Source organism: Glycine soja, chromosome 7 (assembly GCF_004193775.1).
Source record: "Glycine soja cultivar W05 chromosome 7, ASM419377v2, whole genome shotgun sequence".
Taxonomy (NCBI): domain Eukaryota; kingdom Viridiplantae; phylum Streptophyta; class Magnoliopsida; order Fabales; family Fabaceae; genus Glycine; species Glycine soja.
In genome coordinates, this window is record NC_041008.1 from 40,302,531 (window position 1) to 40,326,068 (window position 23,538).

At 34.4% G+C, this 23,538-nt stretch overlaps 2 protein-coding genes across 3 annotated transcripts; both read right to left on the reverse strand.

The window, feature by feature from the left end:
• Nucleotides 1-2,308: 2,308 nt before the first annotated feature.
• On the reverse strand, nucleotides 2,309-6,954 carry LOC114419668 (polyadenylate-binding protein RBP47-like). The gene is made up of 6 exons (XM_028385410.1): nucleotides 6,393-6,954; nucleotides 5,248-5,731; nucleotides 4,602-4,684; nucleotides 4,391-4,521; nucleotides 2,899-2,995; nucleotides 2,309-2,676 (listed from the first exon to the last, which is right to left on the reverse strand). The coding sequence occupies exons 1-6, from the start codon at nucleotides 6,768-6,770 to the stop codon at nucleotides 2,554-2,556; spliced, it is 1,296 nt and encodes a 431-aa protein (XP_028241211.1). The 5' UTR covers nucleotides 6,771-6,954; the 3' UTR covers nucleotides 2,309-2,553.
• An 11,447-nt stretch (nucleotides 6,955-18,401) lies between these two features.
• On the reverse strand, nucleotides 18,402-23,291 carry LOC114419670 (nodulation protein H-like). 2 transcript variants are annotated; one of them, XM_028385412.1, is made up of 6 exons: nucleotides 22,808-23,291; nucleotides 22,256-22,491; nucleotides 22,029-22,161; nucleotides 19,305-19,484; nucleotides 18,978-19,133; nucleotides 18,402-18,882 (listed from the first exon to the last, which is right to left on the reverse strand). In XM_028385412.1, the coding sequence occupies exons 1-6, from the start codon at nucleotides 22,835-22,837 to the stop codon at nucleotides 18,709-18,711; spliced, it is 909 nt and encodes a 302-aa protein (XP_028241213.1). In that variant the 5' UTR covers nucleotides 22,838-23,291; the 3' UTR covers nucleotides 18,402-18,708. The 2 variants fall into 2 exon arrangements, with proteins under 2 accessions (XP_028241213.1, XP_028241212.1); XM_028385411.1 differs by having other exon boundaries at nucleotides 21,903-22,161; nucleotides 22,808-23,290.
• Nucleotides 23,292-23,538: the final 247 nt, after the last annotated feature.

Here is a 23,538-nt window from a genome sequence, read left to right on the forward strand (position 1 = left end):
GGTTTTATTGACACTCGTGTAAGAATATAGAATCATATATATGGACGTTAACCGCATGGAATGCAATTTACCAAAGAGAAAAAAAAAATTACATGTATTATAACCGCATGGAATTGACTTCTCCTAACAAATGATCTTCCATAGGATATGTAGGGTTCAAACCCCTAACTACACACTAAGGTTGTATAGTTATCTATAAATCATACACACCATGTTGATCATAAGAGATGAGTATGAGAACTAACTAAATGATCATAACACACTAGAGCTAACTTCCCTAACCGCATAGTTGATTGTCCAACCACTTAGCTTATCCAATTACCAACTAGCTTAGGAAGAACCATGGTCACGGAAAACGAAAGGATACAAACTAAAGATGCTAGAAGCATAAAGAACTTAACACCTGAACAAAAAATGAAACCAGCTTGGAAGACACAGGATTATATCTGCATTTTATTACGCAGTACATGAAAAGGACCATGTGAAGTAGCAAAGAAATCTTGGAATGACCATTGCCTATGCCAAAATTTGAAGCCCCGACTATTAACACCACAAAAGCTAGTCTAGCCAGAATAGGATATGTGATGTTCGTTCTTGAAACTAGAAATATTTTGATCCAATTCTTGGGTCCAACGCCAGCATTCACATGGTGTTGCATTTCCATTTTATTGCTGGGATCAGAATTGAATTATTGCATTACCCGCAAGTTGTAGTGAATTCCCAATTCGAAGTACAATGGAATTAAGATGTTATTCCCATTCAATAAAACGGAGAGTATTGAGCCAGAAGTGTCATACTTCCCTTGGTGATTGCTTTCCTTCAACTCAAGCTAGCTCATGTGGATGTCTTAACCTGTCACTAGCTAAGTTCTTACATGTTATTGACTTCCACATTTCACTTTCTCCATCTAAAAAATACCAACACCGAAACTATAACCGATTGGAAGATGTAGAGTTGGGTCTCTTGCAACATACGTACCAATAAAAACCTAGGGAGTAGAGAAGTTGGGAAGTTCAAGCAACGAACCAAGGTATTGGATTTGACCCGCAAATGGATAAGATGATTAAAGGGTGGCTGAAAGGTGTCAATCTCAATTATTGTACAAGGGACTTTGTTGTTCGCCATGGAGTCAGCATCATGAGGCTAAAGGTGTAACCTTTTGTAGTGATGTCACCACTCTTGGCTTGTGGTCAAACTTGTATTCATCCACTAGCCTTGATAGAAACGTAGATTCAAGATGGTCAAGCATCTTGCCATCACAATCAAGATCCCCATCATCGTCCTTCTATAATTGTGTTGCATTCGGTTTCATGGCAAAAATAATGCTTAGACCTTAGCTATCCTTGCCCCGTGCTTGTTGGTCCAGTTGTTCCAGCCGAATTTGAAGGTTTCATTGGCCAGGAATCTTTACATTGATGGTACCAAACACAAGATCTAAGTGGTGTCAACGAATACAAGTGAATGAGACGTGGATTTCGTTGTTGTGACTGAGACACTTGTTTAAAGGAGAACTGACCTCATTGTCTATGAATATGATAGTTCCCTCCTCTTCTGAAAGTATCTTAGTCTCCACACGAATGCTCGTGGATGTAGACTTTTCCTCATAATCTTCTTCAATGGAATCAATGCTTTCTTCATCCATACGAAGATCGAAAGACTCTAATATCACACCAAAACTTTAAGAAAAGATACACGCTAACCCCCAGCTTAATGAGGTCATCAAAACACCAGAGCTCATAATAGAAAAGTTAACTTCCATAAAAGAATATCATACGAAGATCAAAAGACTTTAATAGCATACCAAAACTTTTAAGAAAAGATACACGCCATCCCCCAGCTTAATAATGTTAATGAGGTCAAAACACCATCGAGCTCAAAATACAAAAATGGACTTCCATAAAAGAATACAATTTATTATTGATTGAATGAAAGTATATTGAGACAGGAAAAAACTCTAATATCGTACCAAAACTTTTAAGGTACACGCTACCCCCAAATTTAATGAAGTCAAAACACCAGAGCTCAAAATAAAAAAGTGAACTTTCATAAATACCATTTTTATTGATTGAATGAAAAGATATTGAAACTAATATGAAAATACTTGCAATTTTTTCTACCGCTTAAGCAGCATACACAGTGGTTATATTTACCAAAAAACATTTCTGTTGCCTTCTATTTCAACCTATGATTTAAATCATTTCATAATTATATATATATATTGTCTTCGTATTAAAAGATGTCAGTGAGAAACTAGGAATTAACATCAGTTTCAGATTCAGCCTCTATGGAGTTTTTGCAAGCAGTAACATTGTACTGTAAAGATAAGTATTTAAAATAATCTTAGCTGTCTGCTACCAATATGTTTTGAGGGTTTTAAAAAAATACCTGAGTCATAATATATAATCGGGTTCAATCCAAAATTTCAGACATTTTAATACAATCTTAAGAACCTCGCATACCTTACAACCAAGCTACAAATTTAAAATAATACTACAGTTTAGAGGAGAGCAATAAAATCCATCCTACTTCAACACACAGTTTTACTAGGCCCCGTTAGGAAGCCCCTTGAATTGCAGTTGCAGGTTGCATGGCTATATCCTGATTCTGTCTCACAGCAAATCCATGGCCTCCATAACTCTGACCACCAAAATAGCCTCCATTGGAATCAGATCTCCACTGCGTCATCCCAAGGAATTAAATTAGAGATAGATTTCAATAATGAAATGTAAAATTTTATTAGAAGCGAATAATGCAAGAATTCATTTTGAAACCTTCAAAATCAAATTTAAAAAGTATAGTGCTAAAAAGAGAATGCCACTTAACCAATTTTCCCATTATATAGCCGAAGGTAAAATATAGTAATTAAACAATTAAGTAAAACCACAAAAACAAACTCACATGCTTATTTCCTGGACTGCGACCCCAAGAAAGTCGCACTGTCTGCTTCCCAATTACTGTCCCATTCAATGCGTGAATTGCTTCCTCAGCATTCTTTCTGTAACAGAGGCAGCATGAAGCATAAAACAGTTAATTCACCAAGGAAAAAATAAGACAGCATTAATTATGTTGGCAAGCACATTCAGAATTGAAACATTATATGTACTTATCCTCAGAAACTCTACAAGATATTTTTATCCTTAGATGATTTCAAAAGCATTACAATTCGTGATAATAATACATATGATTTGTATCATACGATTCAACAGCAACCTCAAACTTTATAAGATAATTGTATCCATCATAAGAATACATATGTATCCTAAGCTGTGTTATCAATACCGTACAATTCATGATACAATACATACGATTCAAGTAGCTGGCAATAGGAAGAGGTGAGCAAATCGTTTTTGGTGCTTGAATCGCATCATGAATCACATGAATTGAACCTGAATCGCAACCTAGAGAAGAATCGCACAATTCTTGCATAGGTTCTATAAGGGCCTCATAAGGAGTTATGGCACCCTGCTGCTCCTCCAATGGCAGCTGGAGCAGGCATCGCACCGCAATGCAGGTCTAGCTTCTGTCTGCTCATGGCTGTGCTTGCATCTAGCAGGTCAGAGAAGAGAGATGACCCAATTCGCAACCCTAACCCTAAATGATGACATATTTTTATTTTAGCAACTTTTCTGTTTTAGTTGCAAGACAGACTGTGGTTCGACTTCAAACATCAGTTTTAACTATTGCCATGATATTTAAGTATTGTCTAATAATATCAAATAAAAAATATTTAATTGATGTGATAATTGTTTTCATATCAATTACTTTTTAATATCTTTTTATCATAAAATCTATTATAAAACATAGTAAATTCCATTATAGATTTTCAAATGAATTTAATAACAGAATATTTATTATATATTTTAATGCTATTCTATTATAACAAATTTTAACAGAACTAATGCATCTCATGCTCCTCCTACAGTTATGTTTTTTAGTTATTGATCATGAATATGTGCTTTAATGGCTTTGTTAGTTGCATATGCTATGTTTATTATTGATCATGAATCTTTAAATTCACGATACGATTCAATTCGCGATTCAGAAAATGGGTATTCAGATTCACAATTTGAATCCTGATCCAACTACCATGATGATCCTTAGGGCCTATTTGGATAAACTTAAGAGATGAAAATAAGGAAAAATGAAATAAACTTCCCTGATAAGTGTTTTACGTAGAAGTTTATCCAAACAAACTCTTAGATTATTTCAAAATTAGAAGTTGGCATATCCGAAGATTCCTATCCTTACCCATCACAATTCACAAGAATACATATGCCAATTCCCATTTCACAGGAAACCACCCACTACACAGCAGAGGGGCAGGGGTTTCACTAACATAGAAATCATAATCTATGACATCATTTTAAGAGATTCTACAAGAGTTAAGTACCTGTCTGCAAATTGAACAAATCCACACCCTTTACCCACTGGAATTTTCACAGAGACAACCTCACCAAATTGCAAAAATGGTTGTCTGAGATCCTCATCACTGGTGTCAGAATCAAGCCCTCCAACAAATATCTACAACAGAGATCAGTTACTGAGATGTGAACAAAAGCAAGGTGATTAACATGTGCAAAAAATTACAAAATCAGACTCACAGTGGTGTTGTTTAAATCCCCTTCAGAATGGGAACCTTGGGCCACAGCACCATTAGCTGCGTGTCCACCGGCCAATAGCACAGCTAGTTAAAGAAATAAAAGATCAGATTTTGAGGTTTCTAATTGGAAGCATGATAAATGATATAATTCATTCCAGTGAGAACCTTCTGTTGTTATAAACATAAGCAAGCCTGGCAATATATACATTTTAAAACAATGAACAATGAATATTACTACCTTATTATGGATCCAAGTTTCTAAATTGTGAAAATATATCTACAAATTGAAATTAAATGATAAATTGAAGTGGGTGAGAAACAACAAACTTGTCATTTAGCATTGGCTACTATATAACATGAAATGGCCAAGGGAATAGAAACAAAGAGCAAAAGCCTGTCGGTTAATCTATGCATAATCTGCAATGAGCAACTGTCAACAAGAACAAAAAAACAAAGGCCTATTCAAGCTGAAACAACAAAAAAACTGGGATTTCCTTTCAGTTAACAGTAAAGATTAGAGGTATATGCATAATAAAAGATGGATGCTGGTTTAAGTGACACTGATAAATTGCATAATGAACACTAAGATAGCATAATCAAATAAACTACATGACAAGAATTCACAATAAGAATTAAAAATGACAAACCTTGAGAAGAATATTGTTGTTGGTAGCCATAAGTTTTCTTGGGAGTTGCAACACCTATTCGCATGGGCCTACTAGAACAATAAACACCATTCATTTCAGTCATTGCCCTCGTTCTCTCATTTTCATCACCAAACCTAACAAAACCATAGCCTTTTGAGCGGCCGGTATTAGAATCAATGACAACTTTTGCTCCCTTAATAGATGAATATCGGCCAGCAAAAGTCTCTTGCAGCATAGCATCAGTAACATCAATGGCCAAGTCCCCCACAAATATAGAGAGATCAGAAGTAGCATCGGAAGAACGCCTTTCCCCCGCACTGAATGTGGCCCAATTCAGACGGAATGCCTGATCTGTATTGGGCATCATCGTGCCATTATAGTTCTGCAAGACTTTCTCAGCCGTCGCTCGTGAATAGAACTCCACGAATCCATATCCCTCAGACTGACCAGTTTGCTTATTTCGAATGACCTTGGCCGACACAACCTGCATGTCAGGAAAACACATCATCAAAAAAGACTCAGCAAGCAATGCACTAACATGGAAGCTCACATGTCACAAGCAAAAAGGTTCTAATACACTTCACAAAATGCCCATAAATTGCAACTTGCTGATTGTCAACAACGGATCCTCAAGATGCGAATACTTTTATTAAAAGAAGACTATAAAACTAAAAAAAGGCCGGTTTTATTTGCCACTCTTTTCCAGTGTACAATTAAGAGATCTTGAATGCATTAAGTTGATGAAAAATTAGGTCAACAGTACTAAACCCTCAGATTAGAGGACCACTTAGGCCGCCAAAAGTACTGCCTCCGTCGATTCACAATCCCAAGGATTGAAATGTGAAACAGAAAATTCATTTCATTCTACCATCAGTTTCAGTTCATCACAACCCGAATCACACACACACACAAAAAAAAAAAGATCAAGGAACTTGAAGTAAACTTCAGATGCCACCCTAAGTAACCGGTAATTAATCATAAAGTTACCATAGTAACTTCCAGCTACAAATCAAGATTATTCACACACACACACACACACAAAAAAAAAACAAAAAAAAAAAAGCAAACAAACAATTAAGCTGGTAAAATTAAAACTAATCATGCTCATTGGCATCGTATTGGAAAGTATCGAAATTCGAAAATACCTCGCCGGTGTGAGCAAAGCAGTTGTGGAGGTAGTTCTCGTCCATCCAATGGTGGAGGTCGCCGAGCCAGACGGTCCTGATCTCGTCGGAGGAGGCCGCAGCCGCCGCCGCGGCTGCGGCCTGTTTGTGGTGGTGATGGTGAGACGACTGAGGAGGCGGCGGCGGCGGCGGGTAATGGGGGTGAGCGTAGGGCATGTAATGCTGCGGGTACATCATCATCTGCTGCTGCATCATGGCCATGGCTGTGGCCGGGTACTGCATGGCCATCCATTGCTGCTGATACTGATGCGGCTGCGCCGCCGCCCACTGCTGCTGCTGTTGCTGAACCTGACCCTGCTGGTTATTATTCAGATCCCCGTTGGAACTGGGTTGAGCCATGTCTTCTTACTAATAAAAAATGTTAGTTTAACGTGTGTGTGTGTGTGTGTGTTCTTCCTTCTCTTTCTCTCTGTTGAAGACCTGGTCCAGGGTGGGTGGTGCTGCGGAGATGCCAAGACCAGGCGACACAAAGAGAGAAAGAGAAAAAAAGAGAGAAGGGGCGCAAATTGGTAGGGTTGGTGTTTTTATAATGAAGGAAGGCGACACTGCTAAAAAACACAACGCAATATGGGTTGGATCTGGGGTTAAAAGCGTAAAAAACCCTTACCCCCTCCTTCGCCGTCCGTGACTATCTATCTCTCGTGCCGTGGGACCCACTTCCTCTCCATCAACGGCTCTTCCCTCCCCCCTGCCTCAACCCTTCCTCCTACTGCCACTCATTATTCTTATTCACGCTTACTATTTTATTGCTTTTTTGTTTTGTTTTGTTTTTACTACTTTTTTTAAGATGACAATTATCGCTGCATTTTCTAGTACGTGTTTGGTTTAAATTACAGAAAGTGAAAACCCTTGTAAAAAGAAAAAAAAAAAAAAGAAGCTCACCCTAGCTTTTGCATTCAGATTGAGAGTCAATTTATTTGTGGAAAAGAATTATTTATTTTAACAAAATAAGTAATTTTTTGTTTTTTAATGTGTTTATTTAAATTGTTCTCACTTAAAAAAGATAGTTTTCTGCTTTGCTTGATAAGTAAATTTTATCTTCTTATTAAATAAGTATTTTTTTTATAAAATAATGTTTATTTTAAAATTACTTATTAAGTAGATTTTTTGTGAAAAAATTATGATATGCACGTTAAGAATGCAAAATTCGAACACACTAAGATAAAATATTTAAGACATTAGTTAAGAAATTAAAATAAAAAAAATTATTGAGTAGATCACAAAAAAGTCTAAAAAAATTCATGGACAGTATCATTTATGCATCAAAATAAAAATCTTTTTTTAGTTTATCAACCAATGCCCTAACAACACTTATTAGTATTTATTTTTTATTTTTTTATAGAGTTAACGTTAAGGGCCAGTTGAATTGAATTATATAGTCAGATCTTCCTTTTTGTTTACATTTTGTATGGTCAGATCTAATTCTGCGGTTCAATGAAATTCTTTAAATAAGCTTTTAATGAATTACTTAAGTAACGATTGCCAATATTAATTAGATAATTAGATAATTATGTATTTCCAAATTAAATTAGATTTTTAATCAATTATTCATGCTTGTCACCCCATGTGCGTGTATACATTTAAGACTGACTAGTCAGTTTCTTTTTCAATATAGTTGTTTTAATAAAAGTAAAAGATGCTTGAAAAAAAAGTATTAAATAGTATTAATTTTTTAAAAAAAGTAGCATTAATTATTAATCCTCCTTTTTCTTCTAAAAAAATAATAAAGTGAGAGTAATATTTATTTACAATGTTTTTCAGAATAATAAATGTTGGTACTTGGATAGGTTTCTTCGGGCAAGTGGTTGAACAAGGGGGAAGTGGATTTGATTTACTATGCTCTGATAATTGTTTGTTTTTACCAGCTTAAAACAAATTGTCCTGCTTCCCTTAACCCACTCCCCTCCTGTTTTTTTTCCTTTACCCCAAACTGCCTCTCCCACAAACTATGCTCTTTTCTTCCTCTTTAAGCCCTCTTATCTTTCACTCCATTTCGCCTCCAATCTTCTTCACCTCGCACTTCTAAGTACTCTTCTTGTTCTATTTTCCTAGTTGCATTTTTGTTTCTTTTAGTTGTTTGGCATTGCTTGTTTTTATTTTTTTTATTTATTATTTTTATTTTTATTTTCACTTATATTATGCATCGTATTTTTCCATTCAGTTCTATGACTGTGTGTTCATTTGTGTTTCGCATTTATGTTTTATTTATTTTGTTCATTTTGTTTTTGTTTCTGGAAATGTTTTGACAAGCTTGCTAAGCCTACATTCTATGGCTTAGCGAGTTCATGAGTTTCTAAAAGTTTTGTGATGAACTCGCTAAGCCTGCAACTATGCGCTTAACGAATTCATACGATCTGGGTTTTCCTATGCATTTCTGGGTTTGTAGTGATGAATTCGCTAAGCCGGCATGTCGCGTTTAGCGAGTTCATGAGTTTAAGTTTGATATTCTTACTTTTCTGAGTTTTTGTTTCATGAGTCTTTGTTCTTCGCCATGTAGCAAAGCTGAGTTTTTCCCAGAATCTGTTGCTCGCTAAGCGCCTGTACGCGCTAAGCGAGCATCTTGATTTTTCTATTTATTTTCTATACTTGGGTTTAGCGCTAGTTGCATGCTAAGCCCACGTGTCGTGTTAACTCCTGAGTGACCTTTTGTTTTTCTATGCATGGGCTTAGCGCCAACTGTGCGCTAAGCCCCAGTGTCCTTTCATTTTCCCATATATAGGCTTAGCGCCAGCTAGGCTCTAAGCCCCACTGCCTTTTTGTATCTTACTAGTCTTGTTTTTTTATCTTTTTTGCAGATGACCTCCAAGAAGTGCAGGCTGGTACTAGTCGACCATAGGGGGCGGAGCCAGCATGGAAGTCCACTAGATTTGTGTCAGAGGTCGCCTAGCATCGCTACCAGGACAACGTTCACCTCCGGAACATTCTTGAGGAGCCTACAGCCAGTACAATGAGTTTCTTGAGGAGTTGGAGTGGAGGCAATGGCACCGACGCCTCACCAGATTGCCAGAGAAGCATATTGATGTGGCATTTGTGAAGGAGTTTTATGCTAACATTTACGATCCCGAGTATGGCTCCCTGAAGCAGTGCAAAGTCTTAGGGAAGCTCATCAGGTTCGACACCCCAAAGTTGAATGCCTTCTTGGAGACACCGGTCATCATTTAGGAGGGAGAGCGCCTGACCACTTTTTCTCAGTTTCTTCATACTTACCCTGACCACTAGATCATTGTGGCGAAGCTATGCACTCCAGGTGGTCAATTTATACTGAATGTTGAAGGGGCTCTATGGAAGATTCTGTGGAAGGACTTGACCACTCTTGCTCAGACGTGGAGTGTCTTGTCCTATTTCAAATTGGCTCCTACCTCCCACACCTCTGATCTAAACATGGATCATGCCCGATTGATTTATGGGCTTGTTATGAAGATGTACATGGACCCGGGTAGCATGATCTCCTCCCAAATCACTCAGATCGCCCAATCCAACTCTTCTAGATTGGGCTTCCCTGCTTTGATCACGACCCTCTGCGACGCTAAAAGGGTTATTTCAGACACCTTGACTTTTGAGTCGTTGATCCCTGTGATCAACCTAGCCTATATTAGGAAGAACTGTTGGAATCTAGTAGATCCTTCCATTGTTTTTCCTGGGCCATGAATGGCTAGGGCTCGGGCCACTCTAGATGCTCCACCAGTCATTCCTCCGCCAACAGTTCCTCTTCCGGTCTCTGCCCCGCCTTCTCTTCTCTCTACTCACCAAGCCAGTATCTTCTCATACAGAGTCTTCATCATCTCTCCCTCCATCGGTTGGTTATGTCGCCAAAGGCTTTCTTGGAGAGTGTAGCTTGGCCTGGGGACCAAGCTTCCTCTGTCGGGGGAGGTGACACCTCTGGAGCTGGTGATCATGATATGCTGTAGAGGCCGGTGATGATGATGATTATATTGCAGATGTCACAGCTACTCAGGGAGCTTGGGACCCTTGGCCCACTCGGGATTGATGCCACCTTTTGATCAGGACTTATCTTTATTTTTTAGCATTTATGACAGTAGTTTTAATTTTTAGTTATTTGGTAGTTTTAATTTGCTTCCTTGCATGATAGACATTTTATGTTTGGTTTGGTTGAATTGCTCGTTTTGGATTTGGTTGAATTACTCTTTTTGGAGACATGTTTGGTTGAATCAACTGCATAATTGAGATGAATTGTGTACTGATGAATATTGTTTTGAAATTTCTTATTTTCTAGTGAACACCCATTGTTGTGAGTGATGGAGTGTGAAATAAATGCACGTGAGTGAAGCAGTTAGCTTGTATGACAGGAAATTGTGAATGATAAACTAAATGCTTCATTTTACCGGGTGGGTTATGTGAACCTTGATTGCGAGAGAACGACAGATTTTAATTTCTAGATTTTGCATGATTCTTGGACTGCATGAATGCATACATGATGTGAAGATGATCAAGGCCCTGCAGTTTATTTTTAATTTCAGTCACTTAGCCAAATAGCTACCTTATTGTTAGTGAATGAATGAACCCCTTACACCCTTTTAAGCCTAAATGTGAATGAATTTGTCATTGAACCTTGAGCTGAATGCAAATGTCATCGTTGTGTACCCTTTCTTAGGTTATAGGAGAGCACTTTTATGGATCAAAACAAATTTGTCCCAAATTTGGGGGAGTGTCTTGGGTAATTTTGTTGCAAGGATATAAATAACAGCACACATAAAACCATAACTACATTTTTTGGTATTGGGCTTCAAAAAAATGAAAATTGAGAAATAAGAGCTGGAAGTAACTATGTACCAAGAAATTACTGCGTATTGTTAAGTGTGGCAATTTAATGAGGCTGGTGGTTGTGAAAAAGTGGTTTGTTAGGTAAATAAGGAATGGGTGAATGTTCTCCTACAACCTAAGTGTTTGAATCTGAGAAAAACCATGATTTCTTTGTTTACCCAGTCACGCTACAAGCTTAATAAAGTCCTTAATGATCCATATCGTGTGTGTGTGTGTGTAATTGCATTGAATGAGATGATGTGCAAAGTTGGGAATCCTAAATTTTGTTGTTTTGATTGAAATACACATAACCAAAACACTTGTGTGCTTGAGAGAAACAATATACTTGTGAGAAGTGAAGCATGATTGATGATTGTCATACTTGCTAACCTACTTTATCTCCAAGTGAGTTCTTGCTTGCTTCTATCATGAAAACTATGAAAAATGTGAACTTGAGAATTGGAAATTGAAGTTGTTTGAAAGGTATGCAATTGTCTCAGTTATTGTGGTTGGTTACATTCTGAACATTGTCATTGACTTGACTTATTGAAGTTTAGCTTACTTTTGCTTGAGGACAAGCAAAGCTTTAAATTTGGGGGAGTTTGATAATTTTTATGTATACATAAATCATGTAATTAAATCACTCAAAAATTATTTGATTTTTCCCTCTTTTATTGCTTTTTTGTGCTAAACATTAGGATTTTAACATCTTCTGAGTTTTTACCCAGTAGATGCTAAAACTGATAAATTTATAGTGTTTTTGGTGGTATATTTTTTGTAGAGACACAACAGAAGGCATGGAAGAGAGTTGAGGAATTTAATAGTCTCGCTCAACGTGCCTCACTCGCTTAACACGAGAAGTCACATGGTAAGCTAGTTGTCACGTGCATGCACGCTTAGCGCACGACCACTTATCCAGTTTGACTTTTTGGTGCTGCACTCAACACACAGTCTCACTCAGCGCATAGTCAATGCCGAAAAACATGATTGTGTTGCGTTTTAAGAGAAGAAAAAGAGAGGGAACATATATCATTCATTCTACATAGGATCAAAGGCTAGGGCTCGCCCATTGGAGGGAGACCCACTCAGTTGGAGCTTTTCATTTCTCTTCCCCTCCATTTTCCTCCATTCTCTTCCACTACCTTCACCCATTTTTGTATTTGTAAGTCTTTCATGATAATGAGAGGCTAAACCACCCATTGAAGCTTAACAACCAAACACTCTTGATGTAATGATTCTAACTATCTATTTAATGTTATTTCAGTATTATTGTCTTTTTATGTGCTTATTATCATGTTTGTGGCTTGATCACCCATGCTCATGTAATGTGACAGGGTTTAGGCATTGAGAGATGTTTAACTCTTAAGAATTGGAAAAGATCATATAAATAATTCATCTCTAATGATAGAATGATGTTATTTAACATATTTTATGCATCTTTGTTCATAATGCAATTTGTCTAATTCATCTCTTAAGGGATTAGGGGAGAAATTAGGTAGGTTAAGCTCTTTCATGTGAGGAAACACGACCTGAATATGCAAGTAGATGCAGGTGATAATTGAAATAATACTGAATAGAGAAAAATCATTAACGTTACATCAAGAGTAATTTTGGTAGGCTGAGTCCCCAACATACACATAATTCTGTATCGACCATCGCTTCACTACTCCGAGTGTTTGTTTTTTTCACCCTTACACATGTTAGTTTTATAGATTAATTTTATGTCAAATTTACATTTAATGTCACATGTTGTAAATATTCAAATAAATTCATTAATTACTTAAGAATTAGATATATACATAAACTCTTAAGTACAGTCAAAGTTCTTGTAGATTCGACACTCAATTTTATCATTTTAAAATACTACTTAAACAAATTAGTATATTTGCTAAGGAGTTAACATACTCTAAAACTAAGACTAATTTTACATGGATTCAAATTCTGAAGTCACCATTATCGATAGAGTTTAACAAAACCATCAATGTCAACTGTTTGAATCTTAGGATGATCAATATGAGTAAATATCAAGATAGAGACTAAAGAAATTAACTTCTTTGAATTGTAAAGTGTGTTTTATGTATATTAAAAGACAATATAAACTGGAGAACGTAATATAAATAGTTGAATCATTGCACATTTTTTTTTTATTCACTGTTTAGTGATTAATATACAACGCAAGTAATTTTAGAGGTAAAACCGGGAGTGTACTAACTATAAATCTCATTGAACTTGCTGGTTGTTCTTAGTTGATGTTAATACGGTTTGATTAAATTGATGAGTATATTTGTCTTTTTGTTAGTGATATATGCCTGTTACAAAAGTTTAGCCTCTAATTAGTTTATCGTATAACAAATTTGGACTTCTATTTTGTAACTATGTTTTGTTTTGTTTTATCGCACAATACTTTTCATGTCAAAAAGTGATGAAAGAAGTACTTTTATGCTGCTGAATCTTTTATTCATTTATTTTTCTAACAAACTAGTCGGAACTAAGTTAAGCTCAACCCTCTTTCTTGAAAGAATATTTTAAGAATTTGATTTTCATATTTTTCATAGTTCCACCAAAAAAAAAATATCACCTTCATGTGACTTTTTAAGGAAAACTTAATTAAAAAACGCTTACTCGAAAATTTTAACACCATCACCTAATTATACATTTTTGTTAAACTAATTTATAACCTAATCAAAATAGCTTATAAGTTATTGCAGTAATTTATGAATCACTATTATCATTTATGGTAAGATGTTGTCTTTTGCAAATTCCTTAAAAAAGTCAATTTAAGGAGATTTTTAATTAATTTGTGATAAGATGGGCTTAGAGAGATTCAAATAGGTGGCTTTTAAAGAGTAGATATTTATTCTTTTAATATTATTGAGTTTTATTTTAATTTTCTAAAATACTAGATACATGTATGACTTTTATTTATTAGGATTATTATTTAATGTAAGGTTTCTATTCTATTGAGGTGTCAATGAAAATATATAAATTTTATCTTATTCTTTTTAGCTTTTATTTGTAACTTTAATATTAGATTTTAGGATTAGCGTAGAATAGCTTTTCGGTGCCTAACAGTTTGTCAGGAAAAAAAATATCTTTATTTGAAAAATAAATTCTTAAAGTAACTATAGCAATATTTTAAATAGAATGAATTGATCTAAAAGGTATTTTACCATCGTTTAATGATAAACTATCGTAAATGAGAAGATTATTGACTGATATTTTTTAAGAGTCATACCTATATAATTTCTAATTAGCTGATATTGTAAAAAAGAAAAATAGATTGATAGTACATGAAAAAATTTCTACTACAAAATTTAATAATCTTACCGCATACAACCATTTATAATTAGACGGCAACATAAAAAAGATATAGTTATAATGAATTCTAATTAAATTTAAATTCTTTGGGTAAAAAAATTAAATTTAAGTTCTAAACCAAACAAATTAGGATGTATTTCTATTAACAAACAAAACACGTGTCTATCTCATACATGATGCAACATGTAGATTGCTAAGATTTTATCCCCTTGTCAAATAATAATATAATAAAATTTAATCTCAAATTCAAAGATGAATACAATTCTATTAAGAAAATGAAAGATATGAAGGCTGTGAATGAATCCAATCATTTGTTCACAAAATTTAATTAATCAAATGAATTTAAGTATGCTTAGTCGACTTCATTCTTCATCCTACTCCACACAATTCATTGGTTACATTCCAAACAAAAAACTTGATACAAGCGGCTCTAGTTCAAAATATTAGCTGGTTATAACAATATTATTCCACAGGGAATATATTAATTGCATAAATCCTTATTGATGAATGATGACCCATAAATACAACTTGCTTTTATAAAAAACTTTATAAAGTGGCTGTGATTTAAGGGTTCAATTTGCATCATTTAATTCAATTCAAAGGGTGCCTTGGCTCCAAATCTTGGGTGCAACGACTATAATCCATGATTTTTTAAAAAGCAGTTAGTTGCGTTTGGTGGTGGCTTGGAACGTTGCATTTGCATATTTGCATGATGTTTAAGAACGAGACCAGGTCAAAACCTGTGAGATATTGAAGCCACCGTGTTACGTTTTGCCAGTCAACTTCGTACTTCTGGAATGAAATTTTAGACTTTTAGGTGCTTCCCACCGACGCGGAAATTTCACTAAATCTTTTGATATTTTTATATTGTATATATTTCTAAAAATTTTAGATAACTTATATCTATTCATGAAAAATATATTTAAGTAAAGATAATCTTTTACTAACTATTTGAGTTAATACACATAAATATAATTATCCAGTTGTATAAATTTATTTTTGATGTAGCATATAAACTTAAAAAGTTATCCATTATTATATATCTTACCATGTATTTAATCTATTTTTTAATAAAATAAAAGTAAGATTAAAACTGAAAATTGATCCAATCAAAATTACTTTTAAATTGGATTGGATCGTATAGGATTACAATTTTAAATCAAACCAACTGGATAATGATTTAAGAAAACTGAAGTAATTTGATCGAAGGATTTTTCCCTTCAAAATCGATCCAATCCGCGAACACCCCTCTTTTTTGATACACATATACTCATTTTCAAGAACAATAATGTTACTTGTTTCTTTTTTATCAACAAATATTAATTGTTAGTTTATTAATTTTTGTTAGTAGAGGGATTTGAACACGCAACCTATCACCCTCCTTTCACTCTTTACTACCAAAATTTTCTTATATATTCACATTAATGTTACTTGATGTAAAAGCGGTAAGAAAAGGATAAGTAGTCATTTTCGTCACAGAATGTGTAGAGCACTGAAAAATTCATCCCTGAAAGATATAAATTCAAATTTTAGTGCTTGAAAGCGAAAAAAATACAACAAATTCATTCATTTGTTAACTTTCGTTCGGTACCATTAATGAAAGAGCCTACATGACACAAAGGGACAAAAATGTCACAAAAATGATTGCCTATATGACCATCTTTGATTGACTCTTCAAAAGTGAGTCATAGGGATGAATTTGTCATATAAAGTTTTCATTTTTTTTTACCTGTTGGACTCATTTTTTTCCTTTCCTTTTCTTCTTTCGGCACTCTCAAAACGTGCTCTCTTTAAGGAAGGACTCTTAGAACGTGCTCTCTCTAAGGAAGGACAATAGTTATTTTTCGACGATGACCACCATGGCTGCAATGTAGGAGGTTCACATTTTGGTTGTTGAAGACGAAGGTTGTGAGAGTCCTTCCTCAGAGAGAGCGCACTCTAAGAGTGCGGGAAGAAGAAAAGGCAAGGAAGAAAAAACACATTCCGAGAGTCTAGAAAGAAGAAAAGACAAGGAAAAAAATGAGTCGAACAAGTAAAAAATTAAAATTTTACATAACAAATCCATCCCTATGACTCACTTTTGAAGAGCAAATCAAAGATGGTCATGTTAACAATCATTTTGGTGACATTTTTGTCCCTATGTGTCGCATAGACTCTTTCATTAACGGTAACGGACAAAAATTAACATATGATAGATTTGTCGCACTTTTTTTTACTTTCGGGGACTAAAAATTAAATTTCTATCTTTCGAGGAAGAATTTATCAGCGCTTTACACATTCAGGAACAAAGATGACTATTTACCCTTAAGAAAATCTTTATAGTTGTTTGACAATCAATAATTTAAGAAACTAAAAAGTAAAACAAAAAAGTATAAGTAATCATTTCAAATATCTAATAATAAATTACTAAAAACAAGGCAATTCCTCCCTTCCATTATAATTGTCATATAAGAAGAAAAAAATTGTCCAAAAATAATGACCATTTTAGTTTCCAATGTAACATTAATTACTTTTTCCATATATATTCCTTATGATATTAATGATATAGACTATCAAAACAAAAAAAATGAATTAATGATATATAAAATCGATTTTGTAAAATTACTATTTTCTTTATTTATTTATTAATTTTTCTTAAACGGTATAAAATAACCTCATATGACAATTATAATGGGATGGGAGTAAACAAATAAGTTACATAAGAAAAAACAACTAACTTCTCACTCCATTTGTGATTGGTATAAAAAAACGTTATTTAACAATTTTCATTTACGAAAAATTCAATTTGAAGATTGGATTTAGTGAGTGCGCGCGACAAAATTAACAGACAAGGCAGAAGTTTGTATTTTAGTTGTGAAAACTTAAATCTAGAGGGTCTGAACTTAAAACTGATAAGCTAATTAATTAAATGAAAAGTCTTGCATAAAATTAATTATTTGATAAACTAAGTATAAAATGATTTAACAAGCATATTTAAATAATCAATCATAACTAACAAGTGTCATTTTTTTTAACTTATTTCAAATATTTTATCATATTAAAAGTTAAGATAGTAACGTATTCAATTTTATTCTTATTTTTAATACCTTTAATTAAATAAAATGAAATAATATACACACATTTACATTACAATTTTGATGATTTTATATTACAAAAAATATCTTATTTGTCTTACCAAACCCACTCAACACCGTAATTGACTACATTTTTTCTGTAGACTATCATGCACAAAGTAGCCGAATATGAAAGCCCATAGACTACACCGCAATTTCTGATAGATACGATACAACTCACATCGATTCCGTTCTTTGTCTGACGTGGACATGACCAAAGTACCCTAGTGTTTGAAGCTGAGTACTAGTAAATAATAAAAATATTTTATTTTTCGTCTCAAATATAAATAAATTTTAATTAATAAAATCTTATTTAATAAGACTATTATTAAAATATTCTTTATTAAATAAAATAAAGACTCTTTTTACTTCATATCAAATTCTAATGAGAAATAATTTAGAAAAAGAAATTATTTTTAATTAAAAATAATACAATTTAATAAAATTAATTAATTTTTTAATAAATTTGAAACATTTTTTTCTTCTTATAGTAATAATTATAGTATGTAATAAACACCTGGTAGCATGTGCCCACCTAAATTTTTTCAGGTCCAGCTGTTAGCAGCTAAACATATAACATTACCTTTAACCTAAGAACAGTGAAAAACGTTGAACAACTTGCAAATAACTTAAATGATATGTCCTTCAATAACTTTAAAAGACATTTGTGCTCTCCTTTGACAATTTTAACTACATTCAAGGGACTCACTTTTTTTTCAACTCATTTTTTAAATGCCTACTATAGGTTGATCATAGGGAACAATTTTACAATTAGATCTAAAAAAAATATCTTGCAGTTCAAATTGCAAATTCCCTTGATGCATCAATACAAAGTGTTACTACAACACAACATGGAAGTTGCACAAGTACAAAGAATGAATTAAATATCAATTGGATGGGGAAGACAAAAAAAATAACATGAACTGAGTACAAAAATGAGAGAGGGACATGGCCAAAATTTCAACAGGGTGGTTGTATTGCCCTGTTGGCTCTTGCAGTAGTGACTTGTGAACAAAGATTAGAGGAATGTTAAAAGGGAAAGAAAGGAAAAAGGCAAAACGTGGTGTATGTACATACCCACCAGTCTACCTACGATAATCTTCGTGGATGAAACTCTCGTATGGTGTTCCTGTTAGTGCCTTGCTTATATCATTCCAGTTTTCAACTTGGCTAGATAAGGACCCTTTATGTATCTTCACCTGACGACTCTTTAAATCCATTTGAGGAACCTTTAGAAAATCCTGAACGTCCCTTAATTTCTGAAAACAAGAGAGACAATTGAAATGTCAAGACTCATGAGCCCTTTAAGGCTATAAGATTAAGCATATATCATGTAGCAGATTGTGTGACCTACAGTGCGGTTTTTGACGATGTCTTCATAGTACAGGATAATGTGCCTGGTGCTCTTGAAATATTCCAAAGCTTTGGTGGTGGTTTCGTTCACTTGTTTAAGTTGTGCAATCAGCAAAGTTGAATTGATTGTGGGCTTGTATTTTGCAAGTATTTCTGCCTGAAAGCATAGTCAGAATCCAGTAACATAGTTATCTTTAACTGTCTCTAGTAGGATAATACATCAACTAACTTGAGCATCTTGCATCACAATGAAGCCCTCATGCAAATGTTCAACCATGAACATTCAAACTCAAACAAGTACACATGCACAAAGAAGAAAAATAGAGACCTCCTTTGGTGAATGAACATGAGATTTGTGAGTCCCGTTTAATAGCTTAGCATTCCTATCATATTCATTTGCAAGTACAGAAACCATCCGGCGCAAAAGATTCCTTCTGAAAAGAAATATGAGCGAAACACCGTGTATTCTGAAATACTCAGCAATTTCTTCATGATGCTGCATCAATCCCTGCATAAAAGTACAGATATTGTGATTATGTGATATCTTGGATCCTTATAAGATTAAGACAATAACGTATAGAACAGAAGTCAAAACTAACATGTTAGATATTGAGTACGTACAAAAAAATAAATGCATTATATTGCCGGGGTGGCTTTGGATAGGCTTATTTCTAAACAATTACGACTTGGGGGAGAAAGAAAAGACAAATATAGGTAACCACATGAATTAGCCTTGCACATTAAAATTTAATTTAGCATCATCAAGTGTCCTTTCAAAGAATGGGCAACATATATCCAGTAGTTGAGTAAGTGAAAAGGTAGAGAAATAGTATCAGTAGAGATTGATGGAACATAAGAAAATTGTGTTCACCAAACTGTATTAATGAACTTGGACGATACTTATCTTTATGTTTTCAAATACGAGCTTATTTGAAAATCAACTTGCAATAAGGAACTTCTAGATTTTTAGAAACTTAATAAGCAACGACACAAGAGACATGTTCGAACTTCATTCTTAACCAAGTTCTATTGTTATACTTTCTTCTAATGCAGCTGTAGAATGGTTTATATAATCTAGAGCTTTCTACCAACTTCCCAAGAAACTCCCAGAACCATCCATATTATGCAAAAGCATTCAACTACAGAATAGAACACCAATCTTCATCAACATATGTAATGTCCAAATTTGCAAACACACACAAATCATCTAGGAAGCAGTAAAAAAACATGGCAAATGCCAGAAGTAAAATTGGCACTGAAAAACTCTGACAAACAACCTGTGCTGATCCTTAATAACAGCAACAGCTTGATAAGAACAAAAAGAAAAATAATTAACAGTAAACAACATAAAAAATAACAAGTACATGCTTTCATCTTGTACAGCATAACTCTTGTTTGTGTTTGTGTTTGTGTCTGTGTGTGACAACTAAAAAGAGAGAGAGTTGATCCTTCTTCTCCCTTATAACATTGTTCTGTGATCCTTTAAAAAAATGGCAAACACATGCCTTCATCTATCATAAGCAACAATTTAGACCTCATGAAAATGAATTACCTCCCTCTAAATCCCATATAAGTCGACAAATACATCAGTCAACTACTAGTTTGAAAGATACTGATAGGTTAATGAATTGCATTCCAAAACATCATATTATTCTTCATTTAATCCATTACAATTTTGGTAAGTTTCCTTTCTGAAAGTTGCACCAAAAACACAACACAGGGAAATCAAACATAAATTACCCCTCCCATGTCTTCAATTTCTTGCATAGACTTCACCTGGCAAAATCCTCAATACCTGATACTCAACAAAAGTAAGAGCAAGTCTCCCATATCCCTTAAGTTTTTTTACCCCCATTTAAAGATAGCATTACTCTAAATTAAAGTCTCCAATTCTATATTTCATTAGACTTATTCAGAGTAAATTATTTATAAGATTGAATTCCATTCTATCAATGAATGTGACAAGACTATGGGGCCTGATAGTGTGATGGACGGTAGGGGCCCAATAGAGCAGCAGCTTAACCATGGCCCTAAGATATGGAAGGTATATTCAGAGAAATGGGAAAGAGGGACACATGGGAGAGACGGTTATGCTTAGTAGAAAAGGTGTGGGGCCCAATAGCAAGGAAAGGAGGAAGGTGGTTATGAAAAGGGGAGGAACATGAATTGAGGGGGAATGGAGAAAAATACTCTGGTTTATGGTTCGGCCTTTTGGCTTGGGCAAGGAGGAGCAATCATTAGCTTCTTCTTGTAGTCTTATTCTGTTTCTTTGTCATCCTCGACATTTGTTGTTTCTTCCATTATTGTTACATTTTCAGTTTAATAAAGTGTGTTTCTCTTTTAGCTGTGAGTATTATTTTGAATTGGGCCTGCATCAGAATGTTCATTACTTGTACACAATAAACCTTCTTATTGCACACTAGTTTAGCTAGATCACCCCCAACAAGGCAGCAATAAGTCTAAGAGTAACAACAGGAAGTCCCCAACCTAGCTAGGCAACCATAGCCTTAATGAAAATTTGCAAATGCATCTGAAGAACTAATAACAAAATGGAGTTAATATACAATTTGGTACTTGAAAATGACAACTAATGTTGCTTTAATTTTATAATATTTCCATATATATACAAATTAGTCCTTTGAGGGATGAAAATTGTTTACAGCTTGACAATTTGATAGGGTAAAATTGTAAGCAAATTGACCCTTTTGGAGACCTATTAGTATAGATGTGCATATTACGGGACTCGAGCAACACAAGTTGTCACCTTCAAGGACCAAATTGTATATTAACTCTAACAGCCCTTTTGATACAAAAACAAAAACGACTGTTGTCAGAAGGCGAACGGGATACAAAAATGACTGTCGGTAAGATAAATATTTATTAAAATAAAAGGGCATCCATAACATAAACGAAAAACAAACTTTACCTGATTAAGCATCCACTTCAAACCAACAGCAGTGGTGCACTCATTTTTTGAAGCACTACTTAACCAGTCTAGATTATAAATTGTATCCAGAGTCTCTGTTATTGTTGACATGTTACTCCTTCTCACCTTAACCGAAAAGATTTCCCCATTTGAGCTTATGTTAGCATGACTGTTTAAAAACGTCTCAAACCATCCACTCCCGGATCTCTGCATTGACAGAATAGCGAAATAGCGCACAGGGTGGCAAGCACATTCCGCCCTAACAAAGGCATACCAAATAAAGCAACATCAGTAAAATTCAAACAGATTCTGCAACAAAACCTTAATTTTAAGCAGTATATGATTAATTTCACCTGCTGTAAGTTTTGGGGTGAGGGTAATGCACAAAAGGAATCTCCCAAGGTTCAATGTTAGGTTCCGGGCATGGCTTTTGAACAACCTTGATGTCTAAAAAACCAATCTTGCTGCTAGTGCCTATCTGCTTCAGACAAATTGAACATATATACACGCCAGAGACCATTGCAAGGGTCAAAACAATAAGCCTCCACACCAAAGTGGAACTCTTCAAACCCTTCACAAGCAAAGCATCCTGTAACCACAGATTTTAAATCGATTTTATATTTATATCACAGAACACATAAAAACAAGTTGATCCAACACATGAATATGTTGAAACCCCACAGAATATCTGCATCTCAAGGAAACAACCCAATCAAATGCCTAATACCCATTGACCTCAAAAACAAACATATTCGCTGGGGTTATTTTAAGGAACCAGATCGGACAATTTCACGTGGCACCCCATGTTAAAACAAAATAAAAAATATAATCTTTTTACCCCAAGTTTTGAGAGATTTGAAGGAACAAGACAACATTGAAAGGTAAAAAAAAAAAAAAAAACTTACCTTGGCAAAGGAAGAGAGATCATCTGCCATTGTTGACGAGCTCAAAAGGAATGCGGACGAAAAGGCATTTTTCGGATACCCTTTTGAATTTCTTTCTCCGTATTTTTTATTCTAAAGCTTTTATTTCAGCTCTGATTGCTGCAACCAGCAAAGACCCAGGAAAAAAAAAATAAAATTTGAAGGAAAAAGCAAAATGGGTTCGATGATGATGGGTGTACGTGACACTGAGCTTTTTCTTTTCTTCTTTTTTCCCCCCCTTTTTTTACTATTATTTTTCGGCCTCGTGAAGAACGAAATGATTTGAGATTGAGGCTTCTAATCTTAGACCGTTGCTTTCAGATAAACACTGCATTTTTTATGGTTTGGGAAGAGTTTCGTTTATTTTCGAGTATCGTTCGGAGTAAGGAGGGTTGAGTACGACCAAAGAAAAACGACATCATGAGTGCGCTCCATGCCGCTTAAAACGACATGATCGTGTCTTCGTTTGCAATCCATAAGATCCACCACATGTCTGTACTAAAAGAAAATTATTATGGAGAAAATTAAATTAAAAACTACAAAGTTGACAATTTTATAGATTTCACACCCACGTCTCAGGTGCCGTCTTTATATTATAAACAATTCAATTACATAGAGCGTACGAGTTATTAATAAACATGTTTTTTTATGGTTATTAATAAACATGTTTGAACTTTATAAGTATTGACATTTGTTTCTTGACTTTGGAGAAA